Source organism: Pangasianodon hypophthalmus, chromosome 14 (genome assembly GCF_027358585.1).
Source record: "Pangasianodon hypophthalmus isolate fPanHyp1 chromosome 14, fPanHyp1.pri, whole genome shotgun sequence".
Lineage (NCBI taxonomy): Eukaryota > Metazoa > Chordata > Actinopteri > Siluriformes > Pangasiidae > Pangasianodon > Pangasianodon hypophthalmus.
The window spans coordinates 9937797-9955264 of record NC_069723.1 but is presented as its reverse complement, the minus strand read 5'-3'; the positions used below and the strand labels follow the sequence as shown (position 1 = coordinate 9955264).

General features: G+C 37.5%; 1 protein-coding gene across 1 annotated transcript; it reads right to left on the bottom strand.

Moving 5' to 3' along the window:
- Window positions 1-2566: 2566 nt before the first annotated feature.
- Window positions 2567-17457, bottom strand: LOC128320197 (alpha-2-macroglobulin-like). Its single transcript, XM_053239869.1, has 33 exons — window positions 17276-17457; window positions 17011-17167; window positions 16838-16890; window positions 16666-16686; window positions 16367-16532; window positions 16201-16285; window positions 15899-16013; window positions 15679-15799; window positions 15403-15512; window positions 15122-15292; window positions 14788-15021; window positions 14453-14665; window positions 14186-14335; window positions 13508-13633; window positions 13191-13284; window positions 12377-12491; window positions 11846-12071; window positions 11634-11760; window positions 11426-11547; window positions 11285-11336; window positions 11120-11203; window positions 8497-8673; window positions 8317-8392; window positions 8011-8167; window positions 7839-7913; window positions 7512-7674; window positions 6877-7067; window positions 6500-6715; window positions 5574-5695; window positions 3261-3342; window positions 3060-3128; window positions 2783-2888; window positions 2567-2703 (listed from the first exon to the last, which is right to left on the bottom strand). Exons 1-33 carry the CDS (start codon window positions 17447-17449, stop codon window positions 2663-2665), a joined length of 4191 nt encoding a protein of 1396 aa, XP_053095844.1. The 5' UTR covers window positions 17450-17457; the 3' UTR covers window positions 2567-2662.
- Window positions 17458-17468: the final 11 nt, after the last annotated feature.

Sequence of the window (17468 nt, the reverse complement as noted above, 5' to 3'; positions counted from 1 at the left end):
ACAGGCATAGATTTTTGATTGCACCTATTTGCTTAAAACAATTGCAGTAGAAATACAAATATCACAGCTTATTAACATGCTTTGTATGAAATATTGATAAAAAAAAAAGTACAAGAGTGTTTTCACAGTAATTTATTCAATTGTTTACATAGTCATCTATTACAGCAAGGGTAGCTGCTTACAGAGACACCCCGATTCTTCCTCCATATTTAATGTCCCTGAAATGTTTTTCTTTAACTAGAGCAGTGATACTTGAGTGATTTTCTTGGTGCATAAAATTATTTTATATGTAATTCTGATCATGGAACATGCATCATCCACACATAAGCATCTATAAGTATGTGCAATATTAATAAGAGTTCAACTTTAAATATGGTAAGACTACAGGCACGCTTAATAATACATTAAAACATAACTGTGATACTATGCCTCTTGTTGAAATACTACACATTTTCACAACTCTTCCACACTTGGGTGTCACTAATAGATAATTGTCTAAATATCTGTACATATTAAAGGGGTTTTTAGAATTTCTTTAAATTATATGGACATTGCCTTTTAAAGTGGTTGTCTTTTAACTGTATGGATTGAATGACAACATGTCGACAATATGATACTGAGATTTTTTGTTCAGTTGCATTCAACTTGCAAAAGTTCAAAGTTATGCCCTTGCTGTCTTTCGTCACACACTGTTTACTTCCAGTAAACATATGGTCACTAACCTATTTCATTTCACTTCAAACAAATCTCTTCAAACAAACATTGCCCACATAGGTAACAGGCTTTTGGTAATTTACTTCAAGAGTAAACACCCAAGTAATCATTTTCTTAAGAGTTTGAAATATAAATTGCACAAATACAACAGTGTAGTTGCATTTATTAAAGCATGGACCTATTGCAAGAGACTGTATATCACATTTCATATTAATAATTGAATTTAAGCCTCAGTGTCCATCAAAATCCATCTGTATTAATAAATTAGAGAAACACTTGAAGTTTGCGTATTCCTTTTGATGTTTTTTTTTTTTGTCAATATTCTTACAAATCTGTCAGTTCATGTACAATTATTTAATAAGAAATTAATTTACATTTATACAGTGATCCTGAGCTCAGGTGAGGTGATTTCAGAGGTAAATGATATCATAACCACAGCCAGACTAGGGTCAGCATTTTTAGTCCTGTTATATACAATTACTTGCATCAATATTCATCTCCCTTGAAATTCTCCACATATTGTAGTGTTAAAACCCTTGAACTGAAATGGACTGAATTGAGATTATATGCCAGGAATCTAGATGAAACAGTTTGCAAAATTATGAATAAATTACAAATAAAAATAAAACAAAAAGTTGTGATTGCATAAGTGTGAAACCCCAAATTTGTTCTGGTGCAACTGGTTGCCATCAGAAGTTACATACTTAGTTGACTGGAGTCCAGGGTTTATTAAAGAACATACCGAAACAAACCTGGGGATCTATCAAAGCAAGTAGCAATCCAAGTTCTGAAAAAAGTATCAGTCAGGGTTTAGTTATACGAAATATCCCAAACTTTGAACATCCTGTGGATCACCATTATATCCATTATTTAAAAAATGGAAAGAAGATGGCACAACCTAGAATCAGCTTGGAGGAAGCCATCCAGCAAAAGTCAATGACTGGGTAAGAAGGGCATTAGAGAAGCATCCAAGAAGGGTAACTCTGAAGGTGCTGGAGAGATGGGATAAGCTCAGATGAGATAAGCTGTTCACAGGACAACCATAGAATTTTAAGAGGAAACAAAATCCATGTAAGTTGCCAAAAGGCATGTTGGAGACTCAGCAAATGTGGAAAAAGGTTCTCTGATCAGATGAGACCAAAACTGAAATTTCTGGTTTAGGCACAATGCAGAATTTGGCAGAAACCAAATATAATAAAATAATAAATGTAATGTAAAATTTATTTGCATGTCGAAAATAAACATAATAAAACTTGAGACTAGAACAGAGGTTCACCTTCCAACAGGTCAATGACCATAAGCAAACTACCAAAGCTACACTGGAGTGAGTCAAAACCAAAAATCTGAATGTGTTAAAATGGACCAGACATCTCCAAGAAGAGTTGCAGCTGTAATTGCAGCCAAAGGTGCTACTAAGTATTAGTAGCTATATAGTTACGCAACTCATGGGGGCTCATGGGGAAAAGTTTGAATATGTCTGCTCTTCAGGGTTCATGCCACATTTCCTCTGAATAGCGAACATGGTAAAGAAAAAAGTTGTAACCCTTTTGTAACCAAAATCACTAAGCTTATGGTTCTGTGGTCTGTCCTTTTATGTAATTTGTACTTTGTTTGGACAATGTGTGCTTAGTCTATTTTTTTGTTTAACTTTTCTAAAAAAAAAAAAAATCTAACTTTTTTGTTTCTCCTCCTAACTAATTTTGGGAAAAATGACTATAATCACCTGACAGGCTGTGATTCTACTGTGCTGGGCTCATTAGGGCTGATTAGATTTAACCCCTCAGGGTCGTGAGATATATATTGCAAAAATAAAAAAATAAAAAAAAAAGCATTAAAACTTGAACACAATATGTATGCGAACTCCATATTTATTTCTCAGGCACAAGATATAACCAACACACCAAAGACATGCAGACCTTTTTTGTATCTTTAATGCAGATCTGGAAGCTTACACACAGGGGGAATTGTACTCCGTCTCAGACTGGTCACCTGAATAAAAGAATCAGTAAGTGGAAGCAATACAGTCACAATAACAGAGTTTAAATCACACAACCTAGGAAAATCTTACTTGTTTGGTAATAATCATAAACTTTGATCACTGCCGGCTTGAGATTCTTGACAGGAAGCACCTGTGTAATGTGTAGCTCAAAGCTCAAAGGAATATACCGTGGGAGCTGTTGGAGATACACCAGACATCATATTGTAAACATACTACATCATAACTGTTTTTGTGTGTAATAAATAATGCATGCATATTTTCTTTGGAGTGGCTGTACAGCAGATTTGTGTAATATAGGTAATAATTAATGTTATGTGCAGATTTCTAAACTGTGTTCTCTTCTTACCTCTTTTATATACATGATAATATGGTCATCTTTGGAATCAACTCGTTCCACCAAAAAAAAATTCTTCAGCTTAGAAAACATAGTATTTACTCTGCATTAGTAAATTAATAATGTAACAGCATACATACAGGTATATCTATTTAGGTATAGACACATGGATAACTGAATTTTTCTAGCAACAGAATATATGCTTCTCCTTACTTCACCAGGATCTGCTGTGAACCCTGATAAGAGTTTTATGTCCACTATGACCATGTTAGTGCTGTTTAGTGTCCCATTATATCTGAAATTTTAAACAAACAAACCAAAACAAAGTTAGTTAATAACAATAAAAGGATATTTACTCATTAATTGTAAGACATCTGGTAACTAATTTACTGCTTTGTGGCCCAGTTGGTAGACCAGGAGCCTGTCTCACCAAGCAGATCTAACCTAGCCTGGGTTCCTGACTCAGTTTCCACTTGTCAAAACCTAAAGCCTAGTGTACACTACACAGATTTAGCCCAGATTATCCAGTCACTCACTCATTTTGGTGCTCGGCAGCTACATCTTCCAGCTTGGCATCTACTCGCACAGCAACTGGTCACTGTACTGCACTGTCCAGCAAAGGGATTTTCTCAGTCTGAAGGGATCACTAAGGCTCTGGTATTTTCAAGCCTTTTTGATTTTCTAAGTGATGAATCGCATAACGTGAACCCCTCTGCGATTAGTGCAAATACATCAATAAGAAACAGCCAATGAGAGCCTGAAGAGGAAATCAAATTTATCTGCTCTCCTTCGCAACAGATCTCTGAATCCAGTTTATCATCCATCTGTGTATTTGTGTATTTTGGCATGACATACCAAATGATTGTTAGGAACAGCAAAAATAATAACAAACACAACATGATTCCTGATGGTGCACAGTATAAAAATAGCTACTCTTCTTTTCTCTGTACACTGCCTGCAAATCCCCAACTGATATTTTCTCTACATTGTCTCATATTTAATATTTTTCTTGTTTCTGTACAAAAGGGTGACAGTCACATGATAAACAGCTCTCGCATTTATTTTCAGGGGAGAACAGGATTTGTGGATCAGGTGTGCTTTGGCAAAGGTTTCACCAGGTAAAAGATTGTGTAGTGTGTGAGTCTTGTCTGTAAGTGATCATGTAGTTTACACATGTTACAACACCAAACACACAAACAATTCAAGTCATGTAGTATGACTGGGGGCAGCGATGTTTTCCGCAAAGTTAAAGCAGTGCTATGTCATCAAGACACTTTTGAAGAGCTAGCCCGTTCTGCATGTTTCTAAATCCAGCATTTATCTAAATCAAAAACGAAAAAATGGTTTTGCCTTCGGTTGTCCATTGAAAAAGATGGGAGAAAACACGTGTCATTATGAGGGCTTATCTTATTGAAAAGGTCACCATAAACTGGGTCAAAGTTGAATTTGAGTGAGCTTTGAGCAAGTTGTGTGAAAAGCGGCAATGCGGTCTTCATCAGGAAACAATCACTTCGCTGACAGAAAACGGTTTTGCCACTGATCCTCTGTAGGTGGTGTAAGAAACTGCAGTTAACTCATCTCATGATGCTTATGAACAACTTTACCATCCTGCTTTAGATGATCAGGATGCATGAAGCACAGTAGGGTGTGACTTTTGCATCAAAAGCTAATCACATGAGACTTTTATGCTGCAGAACAACAAATTCTACAACTACAATAAATGTCAAGCATATAAAGCATTGATCCCAAAAAAAAAGTTTCATGTTTTAACTTTATCAACACCTCCTAATACCCAATTTAGCGGTATGCAATTAGAAATAAACTATGGCACAAGATCTCCTGTGCAATTGTAAACAATGCTATACTGTGCTACAGTAAACATTATTTCATTCATTCAGCTTTAGTAACCACATTTATTCTGATCAGGGTCAAGGTGGAGCTGGAGTCTATCCCGGAAACACTGGGCACAAGGCAAGAATACGTGCTGGAGGGAAGGCCAGTCCATCTCAAGGCACCACCATGCTGCCCATTAGTTAACTATTACCCATCCCCAGTTTTATCTGGGCTGTGGCCTACTGTTGCACACAACCATAGTGGCTGGCGTTGGTTCCCTGGCTAGGAATTGAACCCGGACTGCAGCAGTGAGAGTGCTGTGGCCTAACCACTAGTCTTCCAGGGACAGAAGTTACCATGGTGATACAACCTGGTAAAGAGTACCTACAGGAAGTCCAGGATAAGATAAAACTAAACTCAAAGATAGCTAGCTAAGCAATAAATCATGCTTCATGAGACAGGCCCCAGTAGCTAGTCCTATAATGGAAATAGCATGCACAAATCAGGTAGTTGACCCATGGTATAGTCATGTTGCATGTTACTGATTTTATAATATTTGAGAATTTCTTTTGATGATTTGCATCAATTTAATGTAATGAGGGACTACTTATAATTTGTTTACAAATCATCTGTCAAAATCAGCCACAGGTTTTCTCATATTAGGTCAGGGTTTCATGACACATTGATTCTTACGTGATGGTGAACTTGAGGGACAAAGTTGCTCCAAATGATTTTGTGCAGTTTCCATCAGTTGTAGCTGTGATGCTCAGTGTACTGGTTTCAGTAGGTGTGGGGACATTGTAGAAAAGTGCTGTCTGCAAGTGGGATAAAAGGTGCCATCCATGAAGCAGTCAATAAACAGAAAATGTGTCTCTTAAAGCTGCATTGGGTACATCAGTCTCCTCTATCAGTTTTAATAAGAGGAGTGGAACCTGATGTGGTCTTCTGTTGTTCCTGTCATCTTGAACGAGTCTGAACATTCTCCTCTGACCTGCACAACTGGCACTTACTGGATGTTTTTTATTTTTCAAACCAAAATCTAGTGAGTGTTGTGTGCGAAAATCCCAGGAGAACAAGAGTATGTGTGAACATTAACTGATGCTTTTAACATGTATTTGTATGATTTTATGTGTTGCGCTTCTGCCACATGATTGACTGATTGGATAATTGCATGAATGAGCAGGTGTACAGATGTAACTAAAATAAAGCAGATGGTGAGTGTACATATACTGAATGTATATACTTTGCATATACACATATTTTAATTTTTGTCTCTTTTATTTAATATTCAGTCCCCTCTGAAAATATTGGAAAGGACAATTCTTTTGTTTTTGCTATGTAATGAAGACATTTTGGTTTGAGATCAAAAGATGAATATGAGACGATAGTTCAGAATTTCAGCTTTCATTTCCTGATATTTACATCTAGATGTGTTACACATCTTAGAACATGGTGGGTGTGTTTGAACCCACCAAGTTTTACAAGTGATCAAAAATACTGGAACATGTGACACATCTAAATGTGGATCTGCAGCACTCATCTCACTTTATCAACTTTTTGACAGAAGATTGATAAAGCTCTTTTCAAGAAGCTCTTATCAAGAAGAAAGATGTACTGACCTGCACTGACACACAGGTGGAGCCCTTCACTTCAATGCTGTATTTGCCAGGAACATCTTGCAATGATCTTTCTTGGTACAGTAACTTGTTGTTTTGGTTCACATCAAAGTTGTGACTGTGTCCATCTGCTGACTTTACAGTTACTGTGCCAGAGCCGTCTGAGCTGAACACTTTAGTGGAGTACAGAGCCAGAGCTTGGAGGGCCACAACTGTGTCCTGATTAAAATAGAAGGAAAAGTTGTTTTTCTCTTAATGTTTGTACATATATGATAATACTAATACCCCTAACCCTAACCCTGTAACTTGTGTTAATTTTTTTAATTGTAGTATGGTATAGAAATCTCAACTTGACTAGTAATCACAGACTTTTTGAGTACCTGGGTGGAGGAAAACCCTCCATAGGGATTTTGCTGCTTCACCAGCCAGCTGACTATCCTATTAGCGGAGCCCAAATCAGCAGCAGTGAGTTGACCTGCAGTGAGAAGAGCTAGCAGCACGTAGGAACTGATTTCCACTGACAAGGGACTGGAGTCATGTGACGCTGACTGAGCCCAGTGAAGCCGACCATCTAAAATCAACGAGACATAAATAAGATAATTTGCTTAGTCATGAGTTGATTGAGATATGTATGGCCAGAGGAAAAGGCTATTAACCGACTACTATCAGAAGACGAAAGATTATAGTGTTAATTTTGATAGTATAAGACTTTACTGTACCATTAAATGATATTTTCATTTAAATGCCAGAACTGACAAAGAGGAAATGTTAAAATTTTTAGGTCTGACCAGCCAAGGTCACAGTAAATATGGAGCCTCTCCCAGGAACACTGGGCGCAAAGCAGGAGAACAGCCTCTGGGATGCCAGTCTCTCACAGGGCACCACACATTCATTCACACCTAGGAGCAATTTAGTGTAGCCAATCTACTGGCAGGAAGGAAACCCATGCAGACACAGGAAGAACAGGCAAACTACAATATGCCCATGAAGCTATATTTGAATTAAAATTCAATACCTCCTGAAATAGCAACACCATACAATTCTTCCAGCAGTTGTTCTCGAATTTCAGTCTCTCCAGCCAGACTGAAAGTGTAGGCCAACAGTGCAGTGGTGTAAGTGTTTGTCTGGTTACCAATAGAAGACTTCAGGCACAACAAACCTTTATTCACAACAGGATCCTACAATCAAAGCATAAGTAATGGTAAATAAGAAAATTTTGAAAAATTTTGCAAAAGTTTGAAAAGTTTCAGTTACATATAGAAATTTATTATGAATTTTGCAGAGCATCTTTATAGAATCTTGTCATCTGAAAGCAAAATTTTAAACTGTATCATGTTCTTACCTTGACTGTAATGCCCAATTCTAGGAATGATGCAGTGATGTAGGCAGTAATGGTCACATCATCATTTACACCACCCTGGAATAATGAAAATGATGCACACATAAAATAGAAATTCAGTAAATTTATTCAGAAATGTGTTCTCTAGTATGGAGAGCATTAGAACCTTACATACCTTCATTCTGTTATTGAACAGGCGTCCCTTTCGTATAAAACAGCCGTCTGATCTCTGCATACTTATGAGCCATTGCTTTGAACGGTTAATGATTTCTGGATCAATAAAGACGTAACGTTGTGCTTTGCCAAAGGTCCTTACGACAAAAGCAGTTAACCTGGTGATGGAGATTTATTTGTGTCTATAATTAAAATATATTTGTGCAACAGTTCTCAGAGTAAATTCACAATGACTGAAAGTGTTAGATAAAAATAGTTTTGTGTTTTTAAACATTTGCATCGTTACTGCTACCTATAAAATTCTTACCATGTGTTCCCCTCTCCACTGCCAAATGTGCTATATGCGCCACTATAATGTTTATAGTTTAGCTGCCTCTGGTATCCTGTGTAAAGACAAATGATTGTTTCTGATTGTATCAGCAAGTATATGTTCACCATGGCTAGTGGTGTCCAGTAAAATTAAACAGAGAAATATAATCTCACTTACCACTCTTAAGGAAACCTGTAGCCCTCTCACGGATAGCTGTGGTGAGCTGCTCAGTGTTCTCTAGATACTGAAGAATATAGATATTGGGGGCGAGGAGTGCAATGTTTTGTTCTCCACAGCCATATGGCATCCTTAGCAGTCCATCCAGATTTTTTAATGCACGGCCAAGTATATCTCCTACAAAAAAAGGAGCAATAATATTCTTTTCTTTAACTTAGCAAAAATACATTGCTTTATTTGACCAAAAAAAAAAAAAGAATTTGTAAAGAGTTCACAGTTGTCTACTAGATATCACTTCATGTGTTTTAATGTTCTCCTTTCTTATTTTCTGGACTGCCAGGGCAGTTTCTTTTGGGACTAGTAGCCTTGGAGAAGCTTACTACAGCTGTCTCTCATATAGAGACAAACCCTGTTCTCTCAGTGGCATCTTCTTATTTTCTAAACTTGATTAATAAGCTCACTCTAATGGAGAGTGGCTGACAGCTTGCCATCAGAGCATTCTGATGATCAGCATGTAATGCAGGAGAGGGGCTCAGCAGCAGCAGTGAATGCACTGCAGGCTGGTATTACAGCTGCCTTACTGAAACTAAAGCTGGATCTTCCAGTCAGCAGATGTCACTTTAGTAAGTCTTGTCATTTAAATGATTCAAATGATTTAATCAGTTGCATGTTTTGCCCAAATATGCAAACCGATTGTAACACGCGTAGTTTCTATATGCGAGCTTCACAGTTCTTATCGCGCGCTGGCTCGTGGGTTCTTGGCTTTATTGCAAGGAGGACACCGACAGGGAGCTTGGGAGATCATAACACTTGATTTATTAAACATAAGGAGGTGAACATCATGAATTAGCCACATCCAATTACACAGTGCACGTCATCTCTCTCTCTCTACGCTCGCATCACTGCGCGCCAAACCATTCTCTCCCGCGATCCTAATCGCGGGTCTCTGCTCTCGCGATATTACCTCTAGATCTTATTTAAAGTTACAGAACATTAATTTTAACCTTAAATTTCACTCCCTACACGATCATGCAGCCTAATACTACCAGTTCACACTCTGAAACACTGCATAGCAGTGACCAATACCAAGTCTTTCCGAGAAGGTCCCTGGAGGGCTAGTGGTTAGGCCACAGTGGTGAGAGTGCTTTGATTCTGGGCCAGGGAACCAACCCCAGCCACTGGGGTTGTGTGCAACAGTGCGCTCTCAGTGCCAGTCCCAAGCCCGTCAGGAAGGGCATCCAGCGTAAAAAATTGCACCAAATCAAATATGGTTGGTCCAGTTGGTCGTCACCACACATCTCTATGAGGTTTTATAGGAATGAAGTGACTAAGCCCACATTGGCACACACTGTCCATAGTGTGAGCTCACGAACAGACATGCCAGACTGATTGGCTATGTCTTCGAGATAACCTTCTCGGGCAACTCGAGAGTCACTATATCCCATAGCGAGTTAATGAAAGAATTTTAGATTGCAAACATAACCCCAGCTCTCTGATAGTATGAGTGAGGTATCTCACCGGACCACCCTCCATGTGTAGAGCAAAGAAAAGGTATGTTTATCTAGACTGACTAGAATGTCAGGCTGATGTTGCGCTGAAGACTATAAGATGGGAGGAAGTCCTTCCTCTGTGATGCCCACATCATGTCCGCCAGCCAATCTTGGCTGTAGTAAGGGGGAGGGGGATGCAAAGGGGCATGTACAGTGAAATGTCTTACTTGTGCTATCAGAGAATTGGCGTTACTGTTATAAACTAAAGTTTTATTTAACACAATATTTTTAAAATATGGAAGAGGTTGCTCTCACAAGGACTGCTTTATGAAGGTTGTGTTTAATCAATTTTGAATTATAACAAGTTCAACAATCAGTTGAAATATGCAATTCTGAAACTGTAATCTTTGGGGTTTTCTTTTCTTTGTTTTTCCCCCTGTTGATAAATGATGCTGTCTGAAATCTCATATTTAGACCCAAAGCAAGAAAAAATTTAAGACAATAAAAGGTGTACCAATTTTTTATTTTCTCAGAGAAATGCTTTTATTTAAAAATAGGTTCTTAGAAAAATACACTACATGGCCACAGGTATGTGGACACTTCACCGTTTTACCCATATGTGCTTTTCTGTTATCCTATTCCAGAACTGGTCTCCCCTTTGCTGCTATAACAGCCTCCACTCTTCTGGGAAGGCTTTCCAATAGATTTTGGAATGTGGCTGTGGAGATTTGTGCCCATTCAGCCACAAAAGCACTAGTGAGATTGGGCACTGATATCGAATGAGTTGGCCTGGCATGCAGTCTGCATTCCAGTTCACCCCAACGGTGTTCAGTGGGGCAGAGGTACAATTATTTGAGTGGAAATTTTTAATTATCATATGTAAAGTTATTATGTATGTATATAAAGCATGCCATTCAGTACTGTTTGCATATTCTTTTGAAGGGTGGTAATTATTCCTGTGTTGACTTTCACCACTGCTGTATTTTGTAAAGTCTTCTATCATTATATATAATTTTCCACTTACTTGTTACTTGTTTACTTGTTGCCAATAGTGCATTTTTGACCTCAAAACCATGACATATGAGAAACTTTATTTACTTTATACTTTATATTCTTAATGTTTTCTGTCTTACCAAGTACTGAAACAGAAGCTCGTGCTGATCCCTCTATTACATCCTCAGGAAGAGTCAACTCCAACTCCTCTGAAACACTGTTGCCTGTAAGTGAAAGTAGTTTACTAAGTATCTGCACTGAGTGGCACAGTATTGTGGGCACCAGTTTATATGTGTAAGTCTAACCTTGTGGGCATAATAACCAGCTTTGGCTCTTTGTCTTTTCAGTTCCTTCAGCCTACATAGGGGAAAATTGTTATTAAATCATAGTAATAATTAGCCTCAGCTTAAATTTTCTAAATTTTAAACTATTTTCAAGTCACTAACCTGTACAATCAGGCTTCGTGTAACTGTGTCAATGCGGCCTCTCTCTGGAACACTCACAATCTCATTGTCACACACAGTCTGGGATTGTTCTGCCTCTGCACTCACTGTCACTTTCAAGACTCCTGTAGCATAATAACAAACTCTTCAATTCTCCGTGAAATATAATGCAATTGACATATATCTCATCTAAAGAAGTTTTAAGTCTCACCAAGCACAGTGGGAATCAGGGTCCATTTGAAGGTTTTTCTGCCATTTGCACACAGGCAGGATGAATACTCGCCATCAGAAGAGGGTTTCAGAGTGTAGTCTGAGGAAGAGGCCGGAGTCACTTTAACCTGATGATGAGGCACAGGTGATTAATTTTCTGTGCATCTCATATGTTACAATATTTGTGAAGATATAATCTTGGCATTACAGTACCATAATGCATTTGGTAAGATAATTGAAGACAGTGGCCTTCAGCTCAAAAACCTCTCCCCGGATAATGGAGTAAGGCAACGAGAGCTCCAGGAAGAAGGGCTGAAATACAGTGAGCTGAACAGGAGGAGCCAGTCCCAGACCCCCAGAGGACACGCAGAAAGCCTCTGTCTCCCAAGTGGTGATGGTGTCAGGAACAGTGACAGGAAGCTGTGCTGATCCAGTGTCCCTGTCAAAAACCCTTAAATTTCAAGCTTTTCTTTTACTTATCATCAAAGGAATGATGCATTATTCAGTATATTGTAACTAAGTTTATTGTAATTCAGTACAGTTCCAGTGTATATGCTAATAAAATTTCCTGAAAAGGTGTCCATGGCAAAGTTTATCTATTTAAGTCTAAGAAGCACTGTGGAAATACATCCATTTAGGGAACAAGTGTGCTGATTTTCATTATTTTCTGTTACTTTATTTTTAAAATTCTAAAAAAAAGCAAATTGCCAAATAAAAATAAAAATAAAATGCTGATTCACTAACCGAACTTCAACAAGTTGCCATATCCAAGTTTCTGGGAAGAATTTACGAACTGTTTTGATGGGGTCATAAGGTGCTGATGATAGTGATTCTAATACGTAGTCATCTGTAAAATCTTCTGTCATGTCAGGCATTGCAAATCAGCAAAATCATAAATAATTAACATAACTTATACAATAGATATTATATCTGAGGGAAGTAAGTACTTGAAGTTTATAATTACTATCTTAACGGTACCCATTGGGGACATATCAACTCCATAAAAATACGTAATTTAGTGTACATACACCATATGGCCAAAAGTTATATGTGCTTGTTGTGTAGCCTTTCCACTAGATTTTGGAGAGTGGCTGTGGGGATTTGTGCTCATTCAGCCACAAGAGCATTAGTCAGGCCAGGCACTGATGTCAGGTGAGGAGGCCTGGGGTGCAGTCGGCATGTCAGTTCACCCCAAAGGTGTTCAGTGGGGTTGAGGTCAGGGCTCTGTGCAGGCCACTCAAATTCTTTCACTCCAACTTTGGCAATTCATGTCTTTATGCACCTCACTTTGTGCACAGGGGCGTTGTCATGCTGGAACAGGTTTGGGCCCCTTAGTTCAAGTGAAGGAAAATTGTAATGTTACAGTATATAATAAGACATCCTATACAATTGTGTGCTTACAACTTTGTGGCAACAGTTTGGGGAAGAACTACATATGGGTATGATGGTCAGGTGTCCACAAACTTTTGGCCATATAGTGTATCTTATTTGTAAGAACAAGAAACTCCACATTATTGAACAATAATATGAGAAAAAGGCCTGGATGTAGGATAATTACCATAAACATGACCACGATGATACTCCACACCTTTGTATATCAAACAGCGAGGATGTCTAATAGCCAAATTTGTTGCCATCTTCAGCCCCACTCCCTGTCACATGATAATAAGTCATAGTGTCAGTGTAGTACGTCACTGAACAGTGAGCCAGGAACCAGGCAGTTTCAAATTAACATTCACTCTTCAAGTATTAAATAAAATGTATTTTGGTCTTTTCATTCGTGATTTGTTTTTAGATTAATAACTCTCACAAACATATATAATTAGTAATTACACAATCAGTTGTGCTACATATTACAAACAGTCAATCTGTTACCTTTAATGTATTGTAAACTTGGTCAATCTGTTCATCCCGTCGGGGTCTAACACGCAAGCACTCCAGATAATCTTCAACCATATTGGGATAATCTGATACTGATGTTACTGGTAACAATTCATATATCTATGGAATTATACAATAATAACATCAAATTAACAATGAACCTCATCATTATAACACACGTGCACAGTAAACTTTGTGACCTGTGTAAGGAAGCTTTTGCATATAAGATTTTATTTAAATTGACATGAGATGTACCAGACCAACGAATAGAGGTCTCATTCTCTGGCAATCCAATCTCTTGAAATGAAAATTAAAGTACAGGTATATGAACCCAGCTGTAGGGCCAAACCCCCAGACATCACAGCTGGTGAGCACCTCAGCATTCCTATCCTAGAGAGATAGTTCCCCCATTCTATATAAGAGTTATAAGAGCTATATATTCAACCATAGTAACTTATAGTAAACTCATGAAAAGAGAGACATCTGTAATGTAGAAGGCTATAGAAATATAGCTTGCAGCATTTAAAACCATGGCATGTATACTGCCATCTAAGAAGTAAATTAAAAAAATTACATTAAAAATGTATAGATTAAACGAAAGAAAAAAAATCAAACAAAAAAACAAGCACTTGTATATAGTGAATGTTCAGTATATCTTAATCTTAATTTCACCTTGTCAGTGTTTAGGCGTTCTCCAGACTCCAGGATGAAGACACTCTGATCCACAACACTGAGGCCGCAAAGTGAACCAGGATGAGCTGTGAGCTCGAGAGTGTTCTTCTCACCAGGAACTGCTTTAGAGGGAGAGAACTGTAGCGAAACCTGGAGTCCATGATGAAAACAAGTTTAGACAGGTTTAGGAGGTTTTTTTGGCAAAAATTGAGCAATCAGACTAACTGATTGAATGTAAAAAGTTAATAATTATGGTGCTAGCTTTACCTTATTTCTGAAACATTTTTCCACATCAAAATTCTTGCTAGCAGCAATGATGTTCTCACTGGGAAGGACAGAGTAGACCACCACCTGCATTACAGGAGCCAGCTCAGCAACAACAGATAGTTTGAATGCAATCTTTCCTTTTCTGACATCTGCAGAGTCTTCCGCTTCAACTTTCTCATGCCCATGATGGACTATGGCTCCTTTAGATAAGACCTGAACCAGAGAGTCAAAATATATGATAATCACTGTCCATTTAGAGCTGCTGGAATGAAGGTAATACAGGTGGCTTGCATTTTCTGTCTCATAAAACATACTATTTTACTGCATGTACTTACCATGTATATAAGATCAATACTGTAACTTTCAGTAGTTTCCCCAACAATATAGTAGTTAATGGTTATGGGAATTTCAGCACCACACTTAAATGGTTCCTCTAAGCTCTCTATTGACAGCTCACTGAATACTGGATTATAAGGTGTGGCAGGTTGGAGCAGCTGTATACGTGCATCAGCAGTTGTAAAGTATGGTGTTTTGTATGCATGGTATTTTTCCTCTGGATAGACACTTGCCTAGATAACAGTGGAACACAGGAACAGTAATAACAGTAAAATTTTGCTGCATATTTCTTTCTTTTATTTTTTTGGGAGTGCTTAGGCCATCCTACCATACCCTCAGTCTTATCTCTCTTGTAGGATGTTCAGGTGAAGCGATTGAGAAGTTTGCTAATCCATTACTATCCGTAGTAAGATTAAGTAGTAACTTTTGAGACCGCCGTTCACCTTCTGAAAGATACACCTTCTTGTTAGGAATTGGTCTTCCACTGAAGGTAGTAACTTTGACCTTTTGATCAGGGAAAAAATGAATTATTGTCAATTTCCTGGCTATCACAAGCATAAAAGCAATACCAAATGGCAATGCAGGTTTAAATAAAAAAACAATAAAAGATATACCTTTCCTTCTATAACTTCCCCCCGTTCAAAGTTTTTTGGTGAGTCAAAGATTTCCACCTTACCAATTTGGAAAGAAAGTCTTATCTTTTTAGATTTCAGCATGGAAATATCTAAAGAAAAACAAACAAATCGCAATATGGTATTATGAAGTATAAATGAAAATCCTGTTATGCTATTATAATAATAATACATATAAAGTTTAAGATTAGGAGTCAGTCTGCTACAAGCTCTGGCTTCTTACTTTTCTTTGTTTTGAGAAATCTGTTACTGACTCACCTGTTCCTTCCTCTGTGAGTGTAATATTAGCAACAAGCTGATTCCTAAAATTACGTTCAAATTCAGCATTCATGAAAGTTGACACATTGATGATAAATAATGCACAGCCAGTCTGACTCATCTATGGGGAACACCCAAAAACAAATGGGGAGAATTACTTTATTAGTGAGTGAGAGAGAGAGAGTAATGATTGTCCATTAACAGTGTGATATATACATACCTCCACAGTTTCACTCAGACAGGGTGAAATCATTGGTGCCTCATGATAGTGCTGCCTAAATTTCCGGCACACCTGCACCACTGCTTTACCAGGTACTGGTTGTCCATAAGTGTACCTTCATTTCATAAAGTTTATATATCATACTCATACATCCTGGTATGTATGATGTGCAGTATGAGCAATAAATATCATATCCAAATGTGCTAGACATTCAATTGATTCAATGCTATTTAATGTATTTAATAAAACAGAGTATTCACAAATCTCAAGAGATTTGTTTTTTTCCCCAATTTTGCACTTACTTTCCACAAACTTCTAGCTTCAGTTCCTCCTCACCGACACTGTGTTCTTCTGGTGCTTTTACTGTGACCTCGAACTTTGGTAAAACTAAAAGTTAAATGCAGTTTATTATTACAGTAAATTATTTTGGTTACATCTGTAAACAGTGTTACTAGTAATGTCATTTACCATGCTTTTCCACCTTAAATTGGTGTGTGATCAACCTATTTCCAGTGTCAGCGATTAACTGATAACGTCCTTGTGGAGCTTCAGGATTTAGCTCATGAGAAAGCTGCAGTATCAGACCTCTCGAGGACACATTTGTCCACTGACCAATCCTGTTCTGATGATTATCCTGTTTGGTTCCACAAAAGATATCTACAATTAGCTCGGTGTTGTGAATACACTGAGGAAGCACTGCATTATAGATATTACAAATGAACAAGGGCGTCATAAAATATATAATATTGTGTATGATTTTACTTTACCTGAAGACTCACTGTGCTGTACTGTGGAGTATAAGACAAAACATCAAATTTTTAAATATAAAATATAAAATAATTGAAACATTTTTCTGTGATAATGTAAATGACAATCGAGCACCCTGTTGTACTGTTAAATAGGAATCCTTTATAAATTAACATAAAACTCTTCTCTTACTTTTTGTTCAAATGGGATGAAATTAGAATCCATAGAGACAATTCTGAAATTCACTGTGGGAAACAATAATAGTGAAAAGTTTTTAGTTGCACCTTCAGTAAAAATTAAAATTTCATTAAATAGTTTAAATTGAAAACTGAAAAATAGTGAGGCATATTGCAGGAATGAATCACCTGTTTGGCCTGGATTGTAGATGGGTTTATCAGTCTGAATAAATACCAGTGTGTTGTAGGATTTAAACATCACTTTCCTTTTCTCTGTCATCTTAAAACTTTCACCTTTGACTTCTACTTTGATCTCCTGCACTGATTCACCCTCAACCTGTGGAGCCTGTAGAGATGTATTCCATGTTATACCACATAGATTAACTAGTCAACTAACCTAATAATATATTAACAAGCTAAACAAACAAACCTATAAATTTCTGGGATTTCTTACCTCAAAATGAGAGCAGTGGTGAATCTCCTTTTCCACTGTCTCTTGTAAAAGAGTTCTGCTCTGGTTGTTGTGAACCAGATAAATGTTCATTTGTAGAGTCTCATTAGGCTTCAGAAGACTCATACAGAACTTTGCATCAGAGCCAGACTCTATTACTGCAGGAAATGTCACCATGAAATATCTAAAGACAAAA